Source organism: Anser cygnoides, chromosome 12, assembly GCF_040182565.1.
Source record: "Anser cygnoides isolate HZ-2024a breed goose chromosome 12, Taihu_goose_T2T_genome, whole genome shotgun sequence".
NCBI classification, from domain to species: Eukaryota; Metazoa; Chordata; class Aves; order Anseriformes; family Anatidae; genus Anser; species Anser cygnoides.
In genome coordinates, this window is record NC_089884.1 from 10,332,371 (window position 1) to 10,354,916 (window position 22,546).

General features: G+C 35.8%; 1 protein-coding gene across 1 annotated transcript in view; it reads left to right on the forward strand.

Moving 5' to 3' along the window:
• The window catches only part of LOC106033227 (transcription initiation factor TFIID subunit 4-like), a 146,088-nt gene that overhangs the window by 62,124 nt on the left and 61,418 nt on the right, over window positions 1–22,546 (forward strand). Inside the window, 2 exon segments of the mRNA XM_013176598.3 lie at window positions 1,118–1,243; window positions 10,715–10,771. Coding sequence (XP_013032052.3) covers window positions 1,118–1,243; window positions 10,715–10,771 — 183 coding nt within the window.

A 22,546-nucleotide genomic window follows, 5' to 3' on the forward strand; every position in this document is an offset into this window, starting at 1 on the left:
TAGGAATCTATAGTAACTGTACATGTTTTTGGCTGTGAGAAATCCTAATACTTTGACATCAGGGTACACTTTAAAAGTTTTGGCCCAAAACATAGAAAGCTAAAGAATACAATGATAAGCCAGAAATAAAGCTGTTTTCAGATTGGAGGAAAAAGCTAATTTGTCTTAAACCAGCAAGTAAAGAATTCAGCTGTAAATTCTTCACTGAAATTAAACAAAGATAGTCTCCTTAAAAAGAACATTTCAAGATAAAATGATAATCTGATCCCATTATTAGTTATTTTATTCTTGGAGAAAATTGAAATAATTTAGTTATCTTAAACCAGACGGAAAATTTTAGTGAGAATCTGCAAACTAGCTTGAAGTTCAAATAAATCAAACACCTTTATCGATTAAAAGTTTCTTTTTTCTTTTTAAAATAAAAGTTTCTACTAGTTGTTAAACTGATAAAAAAAGCAAGATGGTAATTATCATAATTGTGTGTTGTGTCTAAGCTGTGCTTAGATTTCCTTATATATATCTATTTATATAATCTCTCTATAGAGAGAGTAGACTTTTTTGGTCAAACAGTTTTGGACTGAATCCTTGTCCACCTATTTCCCAAAGCTGGGTCACAGTTGGACTAATTATATAGGGCATTCACAAGAAAATTTATCTTGGGGGTCTGTGACAAGAATCAACCTTTCTGGGACAGAAAAATGGATTTAAAAGGTAAAGGCCACTGTGTCTGCTACCTAAATCTACAGCTTTTCTTGCACTTGATGGATATATTCTACTGTCTTTAACTAAAGGAAACAACTCTTTTGTTTCTTTCCAATATTCTTCACCTGCTTCAGTCGTATGAAATCCCTCCTTCCTTTTCCCTGGGATGGTGTCTTGAGGCAAAAACGCTTCAAGTAGTCTGTGTTAAATCAAAGGAAGAAAAAAAGTTATATTAATTAAATAATTGTATTTTAGCTGCAAAATTAACTTAGGCTGGCTTCATTCCCCTGAGCTTAAATTTTTTTTGTTGTTAATACTGTGGAAAGATTTTAATATGTAACACTTAAAGTCTTCTTTAGATGCATAGTCTTGATGAAAATGCATATTTTCCTAAAATATTATTCTTACTTTACAGGACGATGAGTGGTATGAACAAGCTACAGATGTCCGATCACAGCTAAAGTTTTTTGAACAGTTGGAGCGTTTAGAAAAGCAAAGGAAAGATGAACAAGAGAGGGAAATCTTGCTAAAGGCTGCCAAGGTATCTTTTTTCTTATATTTATAAAACTATTTAACAATTCATAGTCTTCAAACAGTTATTTAATTTCTTGAAATCTGTTTCAGGAACGGATTTAATTTTTTATAACAGAAAGATACTGTTGTCGTGACACCACACCTTTAATTTACTAAGTCACGCTGTTTATCTATGATGACACCAGACCTAGCTAACTGGAATGCTTCTGCATTCTCAGGAAGATTACACCTCTGAATATGATGAGTTCTTGTTAGTACAGGAGACAATGGCTAACATTTTCAAAACAAAACTTGGTGAAAACATTTTCACAATTGCCTTTGAAATTTAATAGATACCAAGGTTTCTGTGCCATTTGAAAATCAGAGGCTACTATCTTGATATTTAATCACAATTCAGTAAATGATTATGGATTTTGGAGGCTTTTTAATTCCTGAGTTTCTAGAAATTTGTTTGAAACAGTTTTGTTCAGTTATTTATTTTAAATAGTAAGTGTCCCAGTATACATAAATTTGGTGTTCTACTCACCCATATATAGCTACATTATTTAATTGAACCATGTCTGTCTTCAGTTAACTATCAGTTCGTCTAGAGCTATTAATTTCTAACATGAACTCCAAAGTCTGAATTTTCATATGCACACAATACAACAAATAGAGGCGATACTGTTTCAAGACATATGTATAGATGAATCTCCTGTCCAAAACTGCAAATTTAATTACACTATACATATAGTATATCAAACGGCAAATAAGTTATCCCTTTATTTGAATTATTTGTCTGTTAATTTACATTTTCATTGAATTATTTATTTTACATTTTAAAGAGATTGTATGGTACAAGTCAATGCTCAGTAGTAACACTTAGTTTTGTAGTCCTTAGTTAAAAAACATTTCCCTGACTGGACAAAGCCATACACGGGCTGATCTGAGGCTGGGTTAGATGACTTCCTGTTCTCACTTCAAACTGAATCACCTCATGATGTCACGTTCTTTGGATTCTTGTTTTTGTCCTGAGTAATGTAAACTCCCGTGAAGTCAAGATTTAGGAAATAAATAACAAGTTTGATTCCTATAGATTATAGAAAGAACAAATTAAAGCATTATGCAAAAAAACATAAAGAGTCTTCTACTTGGCTTAAAGAAATCATCTTCTTGAAAATAATGAATATGTAAATCAGCATCGTAACCAGAAAGTGAGAGGAGACAGCTTGGCATAAAGACATGGCATACTAGAAAAAATATATGAAGGTCTTAAAAAAAAAAAAAAACACAAAACCCACAAAATAGCCATGGCAGAAAAATGCTGATCTATCAGCATTAATGGGTAGAAAGAGAAGTTGAATATATTGTGAAACTTCTGGAAGGTACTTATGCAAATGTTGTGATTTAAGTTTTAAATGCCAGTTTGTAATTGAACTTAGATTGATAGTGTCTTTCCTTTATGGAGCATTCAGCTGGCTCTCAGCCATTCTTTTTGGGTGGCTTGACAACCCATTACAAAAGTTAAGTAGCACATAGTTCGGCAAAACATGGTCAGGTTACACCTTTTTATTTTAAATAATATGTTGTTCATGATTTCCTTAGAATCTAAGTTGCTGCACAAATGCAGGATCACCTGTACATTAACAGAGAGAACTCTTTGAGATATTATTCTGAATTCCTATGTACTAAATCCTTCACTGGGATTTTAGACTTTCTGGTCTTTTGTGATCTCAGTTGTCTAAGGAGATGGAAGACTGTGGAAAAGATGCAGTAATTGTAATGAAACAGTTATTAAACAGAGGAAAAAAAAAATATAAATCTGCCCCAGCTGCTCTGATAACTAGTGATAAAGATAGGTAACCATTTCATGTCTGTTCATGGCTAGCTGATTGATATTTGTGTCTGTGAAGAGGGTAATGATTAAACTGGCTGTGAAGACTGAAATACACCTTATGCAAAGATGTTTCACAGATCGTGGCACTGTTGTCACCTTGATAATGTTGCATCCTTAAAGGTTGGGATTTCAAGGTGAAATTTGTGTTTCTGTTTTTTTCTATAAATGCTTAAATCTAAAAATCATATATATATATATATATAAACTACAGCTTCTTAATGTGCCATTTAGACAGTGATCTTTTATCCTGCACATGTTTTGACATGTTATTTTACAACAAGTTTATAAAGAAACTCAGCAGAATAATTTTAGAAGTTCCAAAATTACCTACTAGTGCTAGCCTTATTGTCTAGTATGGAACAGCATGCACAGGTTTAACTTGCTTAATGAAAGTTCTTTTTTAATTAAGTATTTACACTTTGAAGCCTTAATAGCAACCAAAGTCCAAGTATTCACAAAGAATAAGATAATGATGAAGGGAATATTTGGGGCACTGGAGTGCATAATCTAAAATAATCATCTTCATTAGGACCAAATGATGGAAAATGAAGGAACAGATTGAACTGAAGTGAGGAGTCTTCATGAATCTTTGGAAAGCTTTGATACCAATTTGGTAATTTTGCAGTAGAATTCAGTAAGGTGTAAGCATTCAGGAAGATATGTAAAGGATGGTTACAGAAAGTGTTGGTTTTGGATATTTTTGCTGGTGTTTTGGATTGTGTTTCTTTTTGGAGAGGAGATAAATATTTGATACTAGTGTTCTGATGGATCTGCTACCAGTTGTTACAGTAGGATATGAGTGTAGAATGTGTAAATAACACAATGGGGTAGATTTTGCTTCAGGAAATGTCTTGGGAAGAATGAAAGAGAAAATCAGATGGGGAGACCAGATAAAAACGAACTTAGGCTTCAAAAACATTTGAAAAAATTTTGTCATTCTGAGAAAAATTACTATCCAAATTAAAAATAATTGTGGAGCTGCAGGAGTATTTTTTAAGCAAAATAGCAGTATTATTTGTCTTGGTAAGTGAGCAAATACGACATCTTATGTACTATGCCTGGAAAGTAGTTGAGAAATAGAAACTTAATACCACAAGCTTAGAAAAATAATGACTGATGATCACTTTCCAGTGAGATATTTTGGAGGAAGACAAACTTGACAGGAAGATTCATAAGGTATACTGTGTAGTAGCAATGCACTGTATAGTTTATTTTTAATTTTAATTAATTTTTAGTTAAATAACTAAAAAACAAGACTATATGGTTTCAGGAGTTAGCATGATCTCATATCAGGGGTCTTTGCATCATGTCCCACAATGTATGTATACCAACATAGAATGTGTGGCCCAAAGCGTTTCTCTGATTTACTTTCTAGCGATACTTTTCTAATAAAAGTGTTTCAAGATACATTGATCACCAAACTGTGAGATCCACAGTTGTCATCTGCTAGGACAGCTCCTGTTTCAAACATTCAAATATGATGAGTTAAATACAGAAGCTGTACAGGGAGATACTACAACTGCTTTGATTGTCATTACTTTGGGGTTATCTTCCTGATACATGAATAACAGGGTAAAGGAATAATGGCAGAAGGAGGGGCCATCGGGTGTGTGTGTATACATATACATATGCAAAGTGGACTTTCTTTAAAGAAAATATTTGGGAGGATCAACACTTTCCTTTTTTTTTTTTTTTTTTTTTCCTAGTAAGAACCCACTAGCCTTTGTTTCCACATGTGTACAGAAGCAGAGGTCTTTTGACTCTGTCTTTGGTGGCTGGTATGGGAAATCAGAAAAAGAGCTAAGGAAAGTCTTAAGACAGCAGAAAGGTCAAAAGCCAGACTGAAATAACTTGAGGAGTTTACGTTTGACATGGTGTGTGTTGTGTAGACTTTCTAAAAACACACGGCACAGGTCTTGCTATAGTAAAAAATGCTTTCATAGCTATTCACCCTTGCTGCTTTCATAGCTATTTCCAAAATCTGGAAAATGTAGGTTGTGTGTCAAATAGAATGAGGTTCTGGTTCTGAGGTAGTCGTGCAAATATTTCTGGCAGCAGGAGGAATAGGAGTTCGTACTGGATTATTCTATTTTGATTTTATTTCTGAATTTGTATTTGGAGACAGATTCTTTATGTAAGACATGCAGCTTGGGGTTATCCTTGTTTTCAGAAAATCAAGAAATAATACTTCTATGATGTAATTTATAATAAAGCTGATAACATTAAAATTACTGTGTTAATTCATCTGCTCAAACTGGCTAAACGCCTGTTTATTATCAAATTTATTGTGATGATTTTCTAATATATACATTCTATTGGTGTATTATTTTGAGTGTTTTGTCTTAGTTACACAAGCCTGTCTAGTTTGAGGCTCTTGAAATTTAAGTACAGTTATCACAGGAATAAGATCTGCTTTGTGGCCTCTATTCTGTAAAAAATATAATTAAGTAAATGGATTTTCTCTTTTTGGTGTTGTTTGCAAAGTTTAGTAGTATTTATGGATGATACAGATTTTGATAGTGCTTTGGGTTGAAGCGCTTTTTTATTGGAGAGACATCACTGAAACTTGGCAATGCAGATTTCCTTGCACTGCACTGTCATGTGCACCTCCTTGTCATTACTTGAAGGGGCTATCTCTCTGAGCGCGAGATGAGTTCAGTCGTCATGCCAATTTAATCATTTCCTTCTCTTCTGAGAGTACAGTGGATGTAATGCAGCTTTTTGTGAGACGAAGCGCTCTCTGAACTGAAACTTGTAACTCACTTCTGATGAGAGGAGAGCAAAGAGTGAATTATTGTGTTGAGATAATTTACTCAATTTTTAAAAATTTGTTACTTCAATTTTAATGATTTAAAAATGAATCTTCTTTTAGACTTGTACTCTTGCATTCCACCTTGCTGTGGTCGTAGCTCTGAATAGGGTTTTACCCTCAGCTATGCTGCTTTTAACTCTCACTTTTTATTAACAAAGCTAATGTGAAAGCAAAGTGTTTCATGTTGCCAATTTAATTTCTTTAATTAAAAGTGAAAGTTATAAGCTGGTACAGCCGTGGGTGAAGTTCTAATGTCATCAATGGGGAAAAATAGGTTTAAAATTGAAACTGTTGGCACAGCAGTGCCTCTCCATAGTACAGCACCTGCAGTTGTGACTCTTAACTTTATTTAATGAAAAAAGATGAATTTGAAGCATTAAAGACTTCCAGTATATGTACTGGGAAGGGTGAGTAGAGCTGGGGGTGCCTTAACTAGGCGCAGGTGTTGCTAAATGCAGGCAACAAGCTCGTGTCTAGGAAGAGAAACCCTGAGAGCTTTTCAAACACGGGTTTAACAAGCTGAAGACTTCAAAATTATTCTAAATCTAACAGAAAACTTTTTGTTCTTGTTGTTACTGGGGAAGAAATGTAGCAATAATGCACCTTTGATTTTACAAATTACAACAAAATACTGAATAATGGTCCTAGTTCAACACATCAGAAGGTCTGTTAGTTTGCCCATCTGCATAGATGCACAGAGTATCCTCCAGTTTTAAAAATATTTGTTTTGCATGTATTACATTGAAGTTGTAAAGATATTCTTTTAAAAATAATTTTGATTTCTAATTGAAGTCCATTGTATGTAATACAAAATGCACTTCTTAAAACTACACTGCTACATGTGTAATTAGATGTCTGTTTTTGTGGCATTCTTCCTTAACACAAGCAATGAGAAAAACTGAGGTTTGGAACATTAGGGAATTTGGTATCATGTAAATGAAGCCCAATATTTCTAATGTGTTTTGAATACACACATTTAACATATGCTGCTTTTCATACTTTCAAAGTCTGATATTTCCATAGAGCTAATGTGATCTATGCAGTTTTCAGATAAATAAGATAGCAAGTTCTCTAACACAAAGCACTTTCATTCTTAATCATTAAAATATCAGGCTGTCTGGTCTAATAAAAGTAGCTTGTGTTTAGGAGAAATGTTAACAAACCTGGTTTGGTGAATATGTTCTCAGTAGGAGACAGCATTTAATGTATTTAAAAGTATGTTATCTGGTTATGATCAGTCCTACGTTTCTCTAAAATTACTATGGGAAGCTGGCTTGCTTCTAAGGATGTTTATTCACCAACATGAAAATGTATTACATAAACCCATACTTTATTTACAGATATAGACAAGAAAAATAGAGAGGGGGATGGAAGAGTTATGATGAACTCCTTGAAATTATGTGAGTAGGGAGTTCTGTGAGTGATGGGTGTTTCTGAAGCTTTAGAGGAAACGGGCATTGGTGCATTAAAGGATTTTGGAAAAACATGTTTGACAAAGCAAGTGAGATGCAGCATATTAACATTTGGAAGTTAGAGGCAAAGGAGAAAGGAAGACAAACTCAATAGAATGAGATGTCTTTGAAGAAAAAATTGAAACTCGAATGAAAAGAAAGGAACAACTAGCCAGTAGATCAATGAAACTCAAATATTAAAATATTTGGTGAATAAAAATGGTGAGATACAGGCAAGCACTACAAGAGCTGACTAACAGCAAATTTGTTCAAACTCTTCAAAGGAAGGAAAAGATGCTTATGTGTGGAATGGAGTGTAAAGAGAAGCCAGTGACATTTTTAAAGCTTATATAGGCACCTCTATTAAGTTTGACATTTTTGTTTGCTGTATTCGTTTTAATCTGTGTTACATCAGTATTGAAGAAGCCTTTTGTAAGTTAAATTAGATGATAAAATGAAGAATTAATAAAATTGTTATTGTTTATCCTTTTTCTTTTCCTAACACACTTTAGTCTTCGTATACTGATGATTTTATTTCTCTAGTTTACTGATTTCCAAACTGACATGACAGTCAGCAAGAAAGCATTTTATTCTCAAGTCTGTTGGAAAACTCTGTTAAAATTTATCTGAACACAAAAAGAAACAAACTGATAGCTAAAATTCCACTATTTTATTAGTGTGATCATTACACCAGTAATCACACTTAACACCTTTTAATCTGGGTTTATATATCTAGCATTACCTGGTATTTTAATTCATCATTAGTGATTAAATCCCTGTATTTAATGTCACTCAGTTGCTGATAGCCATTTTCACCCATGTAACAATTTCTATTAATTTGTTGTGAATGAGCTAGAGGTTTACACAGAATAGATCTGCTTTGCTTTTTTGACTGCTTTCAAAGTCTGCTTTCTCCAATTATCCTGAACTCCAGATCTACTTTTATTTGGTCAATTCCTGAAAAACAACCAACCAGCCAAAGAAAAAAAAATATTAAATATAAAAAAAATACTTTATTTTATTTTATTTTATTTTTTAATCTGTAGTACTTTATAGAGTTTTTCCCTTCACTTACTGAGTTCAGGAAATGTAGATGTTATTTTGTATCTCTTGCTTTGATTTTTCTCACAATGTCCCTAAATGCAACATAGATCTGGTATGTTTTCCAGGATTCTTTCTTGTAGAAACTTGGTAACAATATTAGAAGTCTCAGCTTGATTCTCCAAGGACTCCATGCTTTCTCCTTAAGCTGAAGTGCTTTTAACTTGTGCTTTGCATTTGGCAAATGATTCAGCTTCATACAGTAGTATGAATATACTTTGTATCTCTGTACTTCTTTCACTGCAAGATTTGGAAGGCAATAGAAGTTCGTTGTACTTTTAATAAATTTATCATCAAAAAACATGAAAGGGCTAAATATGATTTCCCATACAGCATACTGGAGAAACTGAGGCACACAATGATTGTACTGTCATCACAAAGTGACAGAGCAAGGACATAATTCAGCTTAGTTCTTAAATACTTACCAAAGTCCATCTCCTAGAGAAGCAACTCGTAGAACCCCCACGCACATACACACCTCAATAGTTAAAAACATAATCAAGTTCTTAGTAATTGCTCTATGGAATAGAGTCCCAGCTCTCTGGCATATCTACATAATTTCCTGAATATGTGTATTTTTGTTCTTTAAACAGTAGCTAGGTCAGATTAGCTGCATTTTCTTTTTGTCTGACCACAGCAGATAGAAGCAATCTCAGTCTACATACAGTTGGAGTTTCTTTCTTGGTTGGCACAACTTACATGAGAGTCTAATTCAGTCATTAGTTATCTACAGATTTTGGTTTCTCATTACTGTACTCCAAACGCTTTCCTGTCAAACCACCTCTTATGCTAACAGGCACAAAGTCACTAGTAGGTGGTGGTGTAAAATGAAGCTAATGTACGCAGTGGAAGAGTCTAGTGCATCTTCTAAAGATCCCTTGATTGTTTAATTTGGACGTGCTTTATTAGTGTGTTGTATGTGTGTGCTATATTAGATGAGAAAATAATCTCAGTTCAATAAATAAATAAAAGCGTAAAAAAAGGATAGAGAAGTCTGAGTTATTGTTGCTCTGTCTGCCAAGTCATAGCCTAGGTTCTCTCCAGGTAAGTCAACAATATCATATGTCCCTCTGCCCTTAAAACATACCTTGCTTTGGTTTTCTTCATGGATTTTTAACTTCTGAAAAGAATATGTTATGAAAAGTTCAAACAATGGGAAAAAGTAAGCCTATGTAAGTGTACAAATTAACACGCTTTCAAGTTTCAGGTCTGTCTTTAATCTAGAAAGAGGCAGAGAAAGGAGAGGTCATAGAAATATTATTGATTTAGGGACTGTGTAAATAATATTGCTTTAAATCTCCAAGAAATACTGAAATAAACAATTGCATCTTTCAGGTATCTGGGACATCAGTTTTACATGGATGTCACAAGTTTTATTTTAGCTTCTTAGAACTTTCTTTGGAACTTTTTCTAAAAATTGAGAAAACGTGCAGTTAAAGTAGTATAATAATACATATATTATCTACCTCTGGAGTTTTGAACTTCATCAATTTGGGTATACTTAGTGAGCATAAATAAAAACTTGGTAGTTTTCACGTATGGTTGTAAAACAAATATGTATCAGCAGAAATGTACTATTATGGGTTGTTATTGCAGTTAAATGGTTATTCTTAACGCATTTTTGGAGCTGTTCCTGTTCCTGAAAGAAAATATAAAAGTTGCTATTTAGTATTATGTGTTCTGTTTAAAAACTGACAACGTTAATCAACTTTAATATTAGTAGTAGTACATGAATGAGTTGAACTTGCATGTATTTCTATTCTGTACTCAAAGCAAGCTCATACAGAATGTAATATCTTTATTTGTGAAGGTTTGCTGTCTGAGAGGGTGACTTTACAACTGTTTTCTGCATGTTCTGTACCAACAGATAAAAAAAAAAGCTGAGTTGTGAACTGTAAATTATTTTAAAATAATTGATTATGAGGGGTTTAAATTAAAAAGATCAGTAGTGGAAAGTGCGTCACTCTTGGAATTATGGAAACTTGGCAAAAACATAGTATTAGTGCTTTTTTAAAAAATTAAAATCTGGAGTAGATCTTATTTACAACTGAATATTTAACAGTCTTTTTGGTGAGGCCTACAGGTTTGAAATTGCACTTCTATGAATTTAAGCAACCCATCTTTCACACGTTGTGTCTTGTTCCCCTTTCTTTGCTATTTTTTAACTTACTGCAACAGATGAGGGGTTCTTAAACCATCTGTTAACCTTTTTTCCCCATTTTTTTTTTAAACATGTAGAGTCGCTCAAGGCAAGAAGACCCAGAGCAAGCTAGACTGAAACAAAAAGCAAAGGAGGTAAGCAGAGCTAGAGATCATTACACTTGACATTTCAAGGCTTGAACATATTAATTTTTTATGCCTTGCTACTTGTATATCGTTAATAAAAATCTGACTAAAAACTTTTTAGGATGTATTTGTTGCTTTGCCTTTGATCTTAATGTTTGCAAACTAATACATTAATACATGTGAAGCCTAAGGAGATTTTATAAGAGAATATTTCCATACATTACATTTTCATTTCCATTTTAGGTAGCTGTAGCTTTTGTTGGGTTGTTGATGACAGCAGCATTAGATTTTGGTGGAAAATATATGCCTTTGTCTTTTTGTAAAATGTCACTTTCTCAGAAATGTGTTACTTAACAATTTTGTTCTGGCAACAGTCTTTCAGGTCAGGTAATTGTCAGTCGTTTTCTCTATGGTGGGGTTAGGCTGTACTGTTTACTCATGAGTCTACATTAGAATAATCTAAAAGTTATCAAATAATTTCAGTTGAAGTTTTGATATGTTATTGTTAGAGTAACATTTTGTGAAGTACTGAGTACTTTAATTTGCTGTAAATGAGAGTGGCTGTCCTTTGCTTAAGGCATCTTATAGCTTAGGATCAAGTTGTGACTTAAACCAATTAAAAAGACTAAAATATCTATCAGCTGAAAGTCATTCCTGTTTTAAAAAAATTAGCAGCAACATATACAGCAAACTCATGCTGCTTTTTTTCTTTAGCTAACTTATTTGGGTATATGCATTAGAAGGTAATAATGATACATTAGAAGGTAATATATACAGAAAAATGCATATAACAAGTTCTTTTCTATTGACCTGTTCTTCCTGTTTTGTTTCGCTTCTGGCAGTATTCTGTAGTTCCGTTAGCTACACAGATTTTATATATGTAGCAGACAAAAAATCCAAGTACATAGTTGAGTTTTATTTGTCTTTTTTCATTATGTGATTACATAGTAAGATTCGCTGAAATGAGTTCTTGTAAACTTTAGGCCATGCCTTAGTGTTTCCATTGTTGGCTTTGTCAAGTATTCAAATGAAGTAGAGTAATTTGGCAGGAAAAGACACAGCATTTTAATACTACTTTAGTACGTGGCCAGTATATGCAAATGAAGAGTCAGATTTGAAAATATGTGGAAATAATTGATGGCAGGCAAAACTTGAATTTGAGCTGAGAACTAAAAGTACCTTGCTGCTGGAAATGAAAGCAAGCTAGAAATAAGTGCTGCCATAGTATTTTTGTTCATTGTAATTCTTTTTTGGTCACTGGAAACTTGGAGAAGCAAAGGCAAATAACAGGACTAGAGAAACACATTTCCTAATAGTCAGAATGAAATAGTGGCTCTCTTTATAGCTGTGATGGAAGATTTGCACTCTAGCCAGGGCTATTGCTTTTGGTGTGACTGTGGGATTACCTCTATGAAAATTTGGAATTTCCATATAAGCTGCATTTCTTACCCACTAGAGGGAGTGACACGGTGCTGACATGTGAATAAAAGCAAGTGTATGAAATTGTATTGTAAGTAATGGTAATAATGGTATTAATAAAGAGGTAGTGAATATTTTGGTGGTAACCTCCATTAAAAATGCTCGGATCAAACTGGTATGTGATTTTCAAGTAGTGGTGTTCCTGGATACGATAACGTGTTTGAGTAAGTGCAGAGTGAGTACTAGGTTTTCTGTTTTGAGTGCTGCACCCTATTCTTTTGTACATTAGCCCTGCCTTTTTTCCCACCCTTCTAATGAAAGTGTATAATTTGCTGGCACCTTGCCTCTCTCTGAAGTTGAATTTCATTCTACATATTTGAAACCATAAGAAATATAAGCATGTCTCTGTTTTTAGTAATTAGGGTTCTAAGTCTCTTTCTTCAGCTAATTAAGGGACTTTCACCTAAAATATTTAAATATATTTAATAAAAACATATTATTCTGCATTAACTTTTGCAAAGGGGAAGGGGAAGTGGGATTGACAAGACTTTAATATTTTTTATATTTTTTCTGCTTTGGATAATGATTATATGCCTATCCCATAGTTGCATTGATGAAATTAAAAAAAACAACAAACACACACAAAAAATGGATTTTATAATACAAATAGTTCATTAGAGGGTCTTTTGCATAGCTTTGTTATTTGAAATTAAAAGTTTTGAATCTACTTGTACAAAATTGTATAAATTTCAAAACTTCAATGCCAACTGGACTACTCTTAAATATGCATATGACCAATAACTGAGAGAGAAAATGGGTTTCTTCCAGGTTTTGACTGAGCAGATGAATATAATACTTTCAGCTTTGATAATAAGTTGAATTTGAAACTGTGTTTCTGTGATTTCCATGTCTCAAATATTGCCTGAAGACCCTTGCTGCTCAGGTATTCTTCTGGCCAGTGGTAAAGTGGCTCCTAGGTTGTGCTTTAAGAAGCATAAAGAGGACATGCAAAAAATCTACAACGTTTTTAGCTTGTGTTACATGTTCAGTGATACAATTGTCAGACAATTTTCTTATCAGCAAAGCAGCTGATAATTTCATTATTATGAAACATAATGTTATAGGCTTCATACTGTGCCTGCATTTGAACAGTGACACCACTGCATTCCTTCTACTAACAAAGCAGTCTTGAATGGTCCTCTCCAAAACTGTGTGAGATCAGTACTATGCCCTGGATCCCTGCCAGATAGAAATGGGTGAATATCTAAAACAAATGTGACCGATGTATGAAGTCTAAGAAAGATAACGTAGACTGTAATGGGAAGAAAACTGGTCCAAAGTGAGCTTCAAGATATTTACTGAAGACAAAAGTCATAGGGATGAAGTTAGTTTAGAAATGAGATTGGTAGAATGACGATTATTATATTTTTGTTCAGTAACTCTATCGTACTCCATTTATTAGCCAGACCTCAGACCACTCTGCATATTGTTTGAAACAAACTGCATAAATCAAGTTTAAATACTTACCAAAACAAACAGAAGGTCCATCTACGTATGGTCTTACTGCAGAAACTAGACATAACAGGCAGGTTTCATTCACACACAGACTTGCACTGTTTTAGTTAAGTCAGTACAAATCCACTCTTATTTCAGTTTGATTGACTTATTTTGCTTTAGCATTAGCCTGTTTCAAATGGACTTGAGTGAAAGCAGTAGGAGAATGTGCCTGTGGGGGTTTATGTTGCTTAAAACTCTCCATTTACTTTCACACTTTTAAATTGCTACAGCTTTCTATGGTTTTGTAGTGGACATTACATGATTTTAATGGTAAACCTATTTAACTAGTGAAATTATTTTCCACTAGGACTATTTCAGGGAACTATTTACATTGTTTTGTAACAAATTCTGAATCATTTAACTCTCAGTACAACTTGATATAAGAAATAACATCATTTGTGAATAGTGTCTATTTCATATTGCATGACTAAAGCTTTTAAAATCAGGTTTTAGAAAATACACTTTGATTTATGTTGTCTGTTGGAAGAATACTGTCACAAGTCACAAATACAAGTTAAAGAAAATGAGTTCCCTAATTTCCATTAAAAGGGTTCATTAAATAGGGCATAAAACAAGCCATATAACTGATAGCAGGAATAGATTAAGATTAGGAATAATTGAGTCAACACCTAGTAATTAATAATATAAATGACTTGAAAGAGAGATGGAGGAGGTAAGATCCTAAACGTCCTTTCTGTCATGGATATTTTTCTACATATTCAGTGTCTGCTGGCTAAATATCTTTTAATTTAAAAGTGAAGTAGCTGAGTTTGTTGATCCTGAAAGATTAACTTGGTTAAAATCTTTGTGTCATCACCAACCAAGAGTATTGCATAATAATAAAAATTTAAAGCAGACACCATAAATGTCTGGGCATGTATCCAGGACCTAGATCAGTTCGGATAACTCTCAGATGAATCTATTCTCAGATGTTACTCGTTAACCATGCAAGTGAAATCTCAAACCTGTTAATATTCATAATAGAAGCCTTACTAATTTCATGGGAAGCCAGAAGACAGTCCATTTACATGCCTTTATCAGTGCAGGTAGCCCATCTTTCTACAGTTTGATGTAGTCCTTTAACAGTAGCATGTGTTTAAGCAGGTTGCTGCTGTGACTGTTACACTGGCGAGGAGCTTTGGAAGTACCCAGTTCTTGTATAAACTGACCAGGGTCTGGTTTTTTCCATGCTCCCTGCATCATTGTGGAACCCATTCCACCTGGGTGCTGTCATCCCCCATATCTGCAATGTCTTCTGTAACTAGAACCTTGTTTATTTAAGTTTTAAATTTAGAAAAGTATTCTTTGCTGAGGTGTACGCGCAAAAACATCTGGGCTGTTAAGAGAGAGAGTTCTGTAAGAAGCCATAGGATCCTTCTCTCACTTAAAAATGCTAATGAAATGTGTACATAATATGTAGATTTCATGATGTATATCTTACATAGTTCTAAAACTGCCTTTGAAATTGTAAACCCCACGTAAGAACATAAATTTTCTTAGCAGATGTACTGAAACTCGAGTGTTATATATTTAATTATATTATGAAAACAATTTTATTCAGAATAACGTCTTGTCACAATATTAATATTTATCAACTCGATAGGAGTGGCTTCTTGTAAAATATTTAAATAATAGTCTACTGCAGTTATCCCTATTTTCAAAAGGCATTATTGAAATGAGAAGCAAATGAAAAGGATTTTGTTTGTTTTGGTAAGTTCATTTATTCACCTTTTTAGTGAAACTAACGTACTTATAGATTGTACCAGTAATCCAATATGTTTGGTGATGAGATATCTGAAGTCTTCTATTGTGTCATAACTGACATAAAAGTATTGATTCAGAAGCAACCATCTTCTCTTAAAAGGTTTCTTATAAAAATTCCACTGGGAAATGGAGCATTTGGACAGAAATAAGTTTGAATTAAACTTCCATTTAGCTCTGTAAACCATCTGAGGGTCAGTAGATGGAAGGAAGGAAAAACTATGAGTATGATAGCTGAAGTAATGAAATACTGCAACTGAAATACAGCAATATATAGGCAACAAAGAATCCTCAGAACTTGGTTGTTTCGTAAATGTTTTACTGCATCAGGTTACCAATGCTGTGGCCATGATGCAGAGGGAATGCCAGTGGTTTTGTCAATACATGCAGGATGTTATCTAACAGACACTTTGTTTACACTTTCCCTTTTCCACAGTTCTATTGTTTGTACCCAGAAAAGTGCTTACGCTATTTTAGTACTGAGTCTGCACAACACTGCCATGGATTTGGCTTTAGAGTAGAAGATTCTCCTGAAGTTATGAAGTTGTTGCTGTGACTTTAAATGTTAATATTAAACTTGCATCTTAGAAAGAAGTGGTCTTGTCGTTATCAGTCAAAATACTTTCATGAAAATCCTGCTGCGTTATCAAGCTTACTGCTTTTATGTTAAAAGTATTTTTTCCTTTTGAGTAGAGATTACTTCAGATGTACAGATATATTATGATAACAGTCACAAATTTTGATAACTGGAGTTGATTATGAACTCCTGGGAAGGACAGGAGAGGAACAGTGTTATATTTGCATATGCAAATACTGCTCATGAAGAAACAAGATTTATCTACAACTAGTAACAAATTTATTGCACATGAAGCTCGATGTGCAGATCTTCAAAATTGGGTATTAGTTTAAAGATAGTGGGTATTGCCAAAAGAGTTTCCTGTGTTTCCAAGGATAATGTATTACCCCGACATGAATTCTGGAAGTATTTAAGAGCTTCATGCAACAGTAGTCTTACTGTTCAGCGGAACTATTTGCATATACTTTTATAAAATTGAAGTCCATGACACTTCCAACCTGTTTTCCTGTGGTTGGAGCAGAAGTGATGGCAGGTGTTTGGCTGACGATGAAGTGTGGTGTTACCTTTGGTGTACAGAGTTAGAAAACTGGGTAATGGACAAAAAAGATGCCATGGGATCAAAGGAATGGATGTAATGCTTTCCAGTTGAGTCAAATTGTTTTTATTCCTGCTTAAGTAAAATGTATATTAATTAGAGTTGAGTCAAGGGCTAGATTGGTCTTTTTTCTAACCCAAGCTTGACCCAAGATTACCTCATTAGTCTAGCAGAAATCTAAATTAAAACTGATCCTGTCCAGCACAGTAATTTCCTTCTACAAAATCATATTGTTGGATTTCCATAGTGATACCTGATTTTAGTCTACCTACAGGGCCTGACTCTTGTTTAGTTAACAAAAAAGCTCATTTTGTGTGACTGCTGTAACTGTTGCTTTTAACATTATAAAAGGCAAGTGTTCTTTTACTGATGTATGAGCTAAACGTATGGCCCTTCTTAACAAACTAACTCTATTTTTGTATCTGATACCTTTTGGTAATATAAGCCAAGAACACTATTTTTGTTTATCATGGTTATCTAGAAAACTCTTAGAACTTAATTTGACTCCATTGCTAGATTTACATACAAATTTGAATGCATTGTGTGAGAAGGATCAGTAGTATCTATTGATTTGTTGTGCTACCACACAGACCTGTGTCAGACTTGTCTTTGTATCCTGGGTGTTTGTAAGCAAAGCAAAAGGAAGTGGAGAACGGGGACTGATACAAAACAAAATGTGGCGGGTGAGAATGACAGCAGAAAGGAGTGAGAAGTAAAGCGAATGTAGTCAAGCATTATTCATTGTTTAGCTGGTGTCCAGTGTCACGATAAAAGTGATCTTGGAAGAGGTATTTGAAAGATAGCAGCCTTCAGTTTAACACGGCAGCATTGTAATTTCGTTAGGTTTTGTATAACAAGTGTATCTGTACTGATGCAATCTGCTACTTGAACCATCAGCAGCTATGCAAGCAAATGAAATACAGTAATAGTCTTAGCTTTCTTACCGAAAGGTTCCCATGTGGCTCTCCAAGAATTTGAGGACATAGAACAAGTAACAGTCATATACATTTATAAAAGTTAGCTTTTCTTATCTAGATTTTTACTTGATTTACAAAATTTCAAGTGTGTACTCTAATTTCAGATAAAACTAGTGAGGAACATTTGAGACTCATTCCCAAATTAGAGTTTAACTTTGCTCTGAAACATACTTGGTTTGTGCTTGAATATTTCCCAAAGCACAATAGCTGTTCTAAATTCTGCTCTACCTAATGTATTTAACTTTTTAAAAAGCTGAAAAGAAGGCAGGGGAGGGGAAATCCATCTCTGTTGTTTACATCGTCTTCCAGATTGCATACAGGCGGATGGAGTCCTGCCTGCTAAGATTGTTGTAACAAGTAGTCTGTTATTATAAAGTAACAGGACTACTTAAATACAGATTTCCAGAACTTGGGTGTATAATGGGGCAAGCTTTCTGGAGCTGAAAGAGGCTTTTCTGAATCTCGTCAAAATACTCCAGGAATTTTCTCTTGCTCCAGTACGAACTTTCTGTTGTCAAATGAACACTGCAAAGGTAGCGTCTGACTTTTCCACTGCAGGAAGGTAACAGTAGAATTTTCAACACTTCAGATCTCCTGCAATTTTTTTTCTATGTCTGTAGAAAAAAAAAATAGTAGTTTTGGATTTTTGAAGCACTGCTAAACAAGTGGGTGGCAACTAAGGAGGTGGCAATGCCCTTTTTCTAACCACTTTTATGTGCCCAGACAGAGAGCTTAGAGAAGAGATAAGGGAACAGTTTTCTTCTACCTTTCTGGAGCAAGGTTTGTGATAACGATGGTTTGGCTTTGCCTCTCCTTAGTATCAGCGATTGCATCCAGAGGTTCCACGAGAGGCAGTGAAGAACGTATTCAATGGTACTTCCTTTTCCAAAACATTTTTTATATTCTTTTTATGTATTTGAATATATATTTATGTAGATATACATCAGATCAGTTTCTTAAAGGAAGACATGAAGACTGAATTTCCAGTTCTCTTTCTGCCTCCGACCTACTATGGGTCTTCCTCAGGTATAAACAACAGCATGCTTAATTTGTCACTCTGGCACAACTTTAAATAAATAAATAAAATCATTTGGAGCAAGATGTGAATGTGGAGAAATCATATAACTGTTTTATGTAAACACCACAGCAGATTTAATTCCCTGCTGATCTGGAAAAATAATAGCGCTTTAGACTTTAGAATATGATTGCCTATTTAATAAGCAGAGGGCAGCAAATGTCAGCTGCGTTTGGTTGTCAGAACCTGAAGAGGTTGCTGGGACAACAATATAAATTATGAGCTGTCTTGGTCCCTTAGTCAAGCCTGCCCTGTGATACTGAGGCTTGCAGGGAGAGGTCAAGGTGTACTTAGGCTTCAGCCTGCAGGGCAAGTTTTCCCCCATCCTCTGTATGCTCATTGGTTTCTTACTCCAAAATAAACGTGAATGAGGGCTTTAATTCTGCTGCTGAGCTAACATGTTTGTAAGCCCTGTTTGGCAGCCTCTGAGCGCCTGAGGCGGCACACAGCTGCCAGCTTTCATCTGCCCCCAGTTCCTCCAGGCGCTGCGAGTCACATGGTGCGACCTAAGGGGATGGAGACGCACCTACTAAATCTTCTGTTCCTCTGCCCACTCAGTCTGGGTACTGCACATTGCACCGGCAGCAGGCAGCTGGCCATCAGCAATCAGCTGCATACCTCCTGCTGACAAATCTTCAGTTGCTTTTCTGTGCGAGACCCACATACGGACATCTCCCCGTGGTCCCCACATCTACTCCCTGTTGTAGGCTGGAAGGGCATTTGCATGTTCTGTCCTTTTACAATGGAATGCATACACTTGGTAGCTTGTACTGCATTTCATGAAATCTGTGATCTGTTTCTAGCCTGTTAGTGTGAGATGAAAGAGTTTATAGAAGCAAAGTTAAAGTTGGAACTGTAATGGTAAAATTTTAAAAAGGGTAATTTAAAACTTCCTTGCCAGCACATTTCTGAGAGACGTGAAATATGTGTGAGTGATACTTTTGTGTATTTCCAAGTAATTTATAAGATACACAAGACATTAATTTTCACAGACTTCTTGAAGAATATTTTGTTTAGCAGATTATGAAATTAGACACAAAGAAGTAATCTGATTCTTTAAGTCTGCTTGGTAAAGCCGTGCTATAATTTTCTTAAAAGGTTTGTCAGCATCTGTCAGTGTGTGCTAGGATGTGACAATGTATGTTTATGTATTTATATATGTATGTATGTACTGTTTAGTAATGTGAACATTAGCTTTTTTGTCACTGTCAGGTAGTTTGTTGTGGTAGTTTTGGCTATGGAACCTTCATACAGTTAACAGTAATGTGAAAAGCAGCAGTTTTGACTTAGTAAATACTAAACATTTCTGTCCATAGCTGGATTATATAAGGATGTTTCTCTTCAATTGCGAGTCAAGTGGCTGGTCAGTAATACAAGTTGAGGTCGTGAAAGGTGGGTTAGCATCTATTTCCTAATTTTAGGTGTAGTCTTTTCATTAAAAAGATCTTTGTGTCAGCCTGTGAAAGTCTACCGACAGTTGCATCATCTCAGTTGGATAATGAGATACTGCTCAACATACCCTTACAACATATTTCCCTTCTTGTAATAGTATATTTAAAAAAAAACGCATTGCTGCCACTCACAATGTAGACAGTATAGTTGTTTTTCTCTCACAGATGTGTTTACTAAAGATAGATATGATTATCTCTAAAATGTAGACATTTGAAAGGTGTTATGGCATTTTTTACTTTATTAGGCCGTTGAGTAAGGATTGGTAAGACCTTTGTTTTCATTTCATGTCAAATTGTTGCTGAGTTTGTGGCTAACTTCTAGTTTTTCTTGGAAATGGTTAGAAAGTTGTGAATGGGATTTTCTAGAATGGGAAAGTATGTTATATATTTGTACCTATGATTTTCTGTACACTGAGGTGTTATAGTTATGTTGAAGCTGATATCTCTATGTATTCTCTAGGACTGAAGTGAAGCAAATTGAAAAACAGTATGATGCAATTACAGTTCCTAGGTTTATTGACTCTGCACAGCCATGCAAAAACCTGCATTGGCAATTTGAAGTACAGAGTATGTTTCCTTACACTTCTGTGTCCTTTCCCTTTACAACTGGTAAATCTATTTTTATTCACAACAAAAACTTGAATTCTTGAAACAGAAGCAACAACATGTAGATTTCTGAAAATCTTTGTTAATCTTCTTTTTTGACATATCAGTCTTGTGATGATGTAAAAGGTTTTTCACCCTACGTGGCCAAAGGTTGTATTCAAATGTCAAGCTGCATTAAAATCTAATTTCCCAAAGGTAAGAATAAATCCTGGAAGAAGTGCTCATATCTGGCAAACATGTCAGACAAGGCAAATAGGCCTTAAGAAGGTATACAAATATGCAAAACAGGGAATTAGACAACATAAAAACTGAAATCAGGTGTTAATTGTGTACAGGAAGACAGTACAGAGGTAGAATGTATGTATTTGGGGCTATAACTAGGATGTGAAATTGTAATGGATGGTAGAACAAAATGCAATTGATAAGTGACTGCAGTATTGGAAAGAACAGCATTAGAGCTGAATTTGAGTAGCCTCCTAATGCAAAGGAAAGGAAAACAGCTTTGTGATGAAATTTGCAGATGCTTACATAGTTGAAGTTGAGAATATTAATAGATCCAGAGGAAAATTCACAACGTCTGTAAACAGTACACAAAATAATCCAGTACATGTAATTTCTGTTGTTAACAAGAGATTCTAACCCTTGGAGATCTGAAGAAAAATGGGTTGAGGGAGGATTGCATGGGGCAGCCATTCTCTCTGGCAAGCCAAATGGCCTGGGGGATCCAGCCCCAGAAAAGGGGCCCTCAGCCCCCCCACCTTCCTCCTTCCTCCACGTGAGGTCATCTTCCAGGCTGCTCCCAGCACAGCTGCCTTTGGGCCACTCATGTTGGGCATCACAGAGGCTCGCTGAGGTCACAGTGGCCACTGCTGCCCCGCCTTTGCCCCGGGCCCTATAAAACAGGCCCCCCTCCAGCTGGCCCACCACTTGGCTCAGCTACTCGGCCCTCTGAGAGCCAGCGTACGTGGCAGGAAGAAGGCTAGAGAAGGAGCAAGGCGAGCGGCAGCCCTCCTCGGTGTGAGGACAGTGGAACGGTCTGAGGAAGCACCGAGAAGGATGGCAGCTAACGAGAGGAAGATGTGTCATGGGCAGAGGGAAAGCACCTCCGGCACAAAAGACACCAGTGCCCGGGGGATGTCTGGTGCCCGGCCCACAGACACGTATCACCGATATCATTGGCACCGCAGTGATGTGGGGAACAGGCCGGCCCCTCAAACATGCAGCAATAGGCGGCCTGGGCCTAACCAGTGGTGCAGTGGTGGTGTGCAGCAAAGGTGGGAGCGTGAGGCAGACAGCTGTGGGGAGCAGAGGTGTGCCTATCGGCCAGAATACAGCATGGGACCTAGCCATGGCCGTAAAACAGACGGCAGCATGGAATCCATGCCTGGAAATGAACTGGACAGTGGCATGGGGCCTAAAAGTGGAACTGGAAGACCCCCTGGTTCGGCACCCTGGCCTGAAAATATTCCTGATGGAAGGCATCCCATGTGGGCAGTCCCAGGCAAGGACTGGCTTGTCCTCGTGCCTAACACCGTGGAGCCCATGGAGGTGGGTCCACAAGAAGAGGTGGAGGAACCCATGGAAGTGGATCCACCTCGGCCACATCAGACCTGGGACTACCCCGGTAGGTCTTTGCTCTGTGAGAACACCAACAGCTTTGCAGCAGGGCCCGGCGAGCTCCCTACTCGTTGTCGCTCAGGCTCCATCCCAAGCATTAGCTTGGAGCCACCAAACACCCGGCAATAAAGAACTCTTGCCGATTCTCG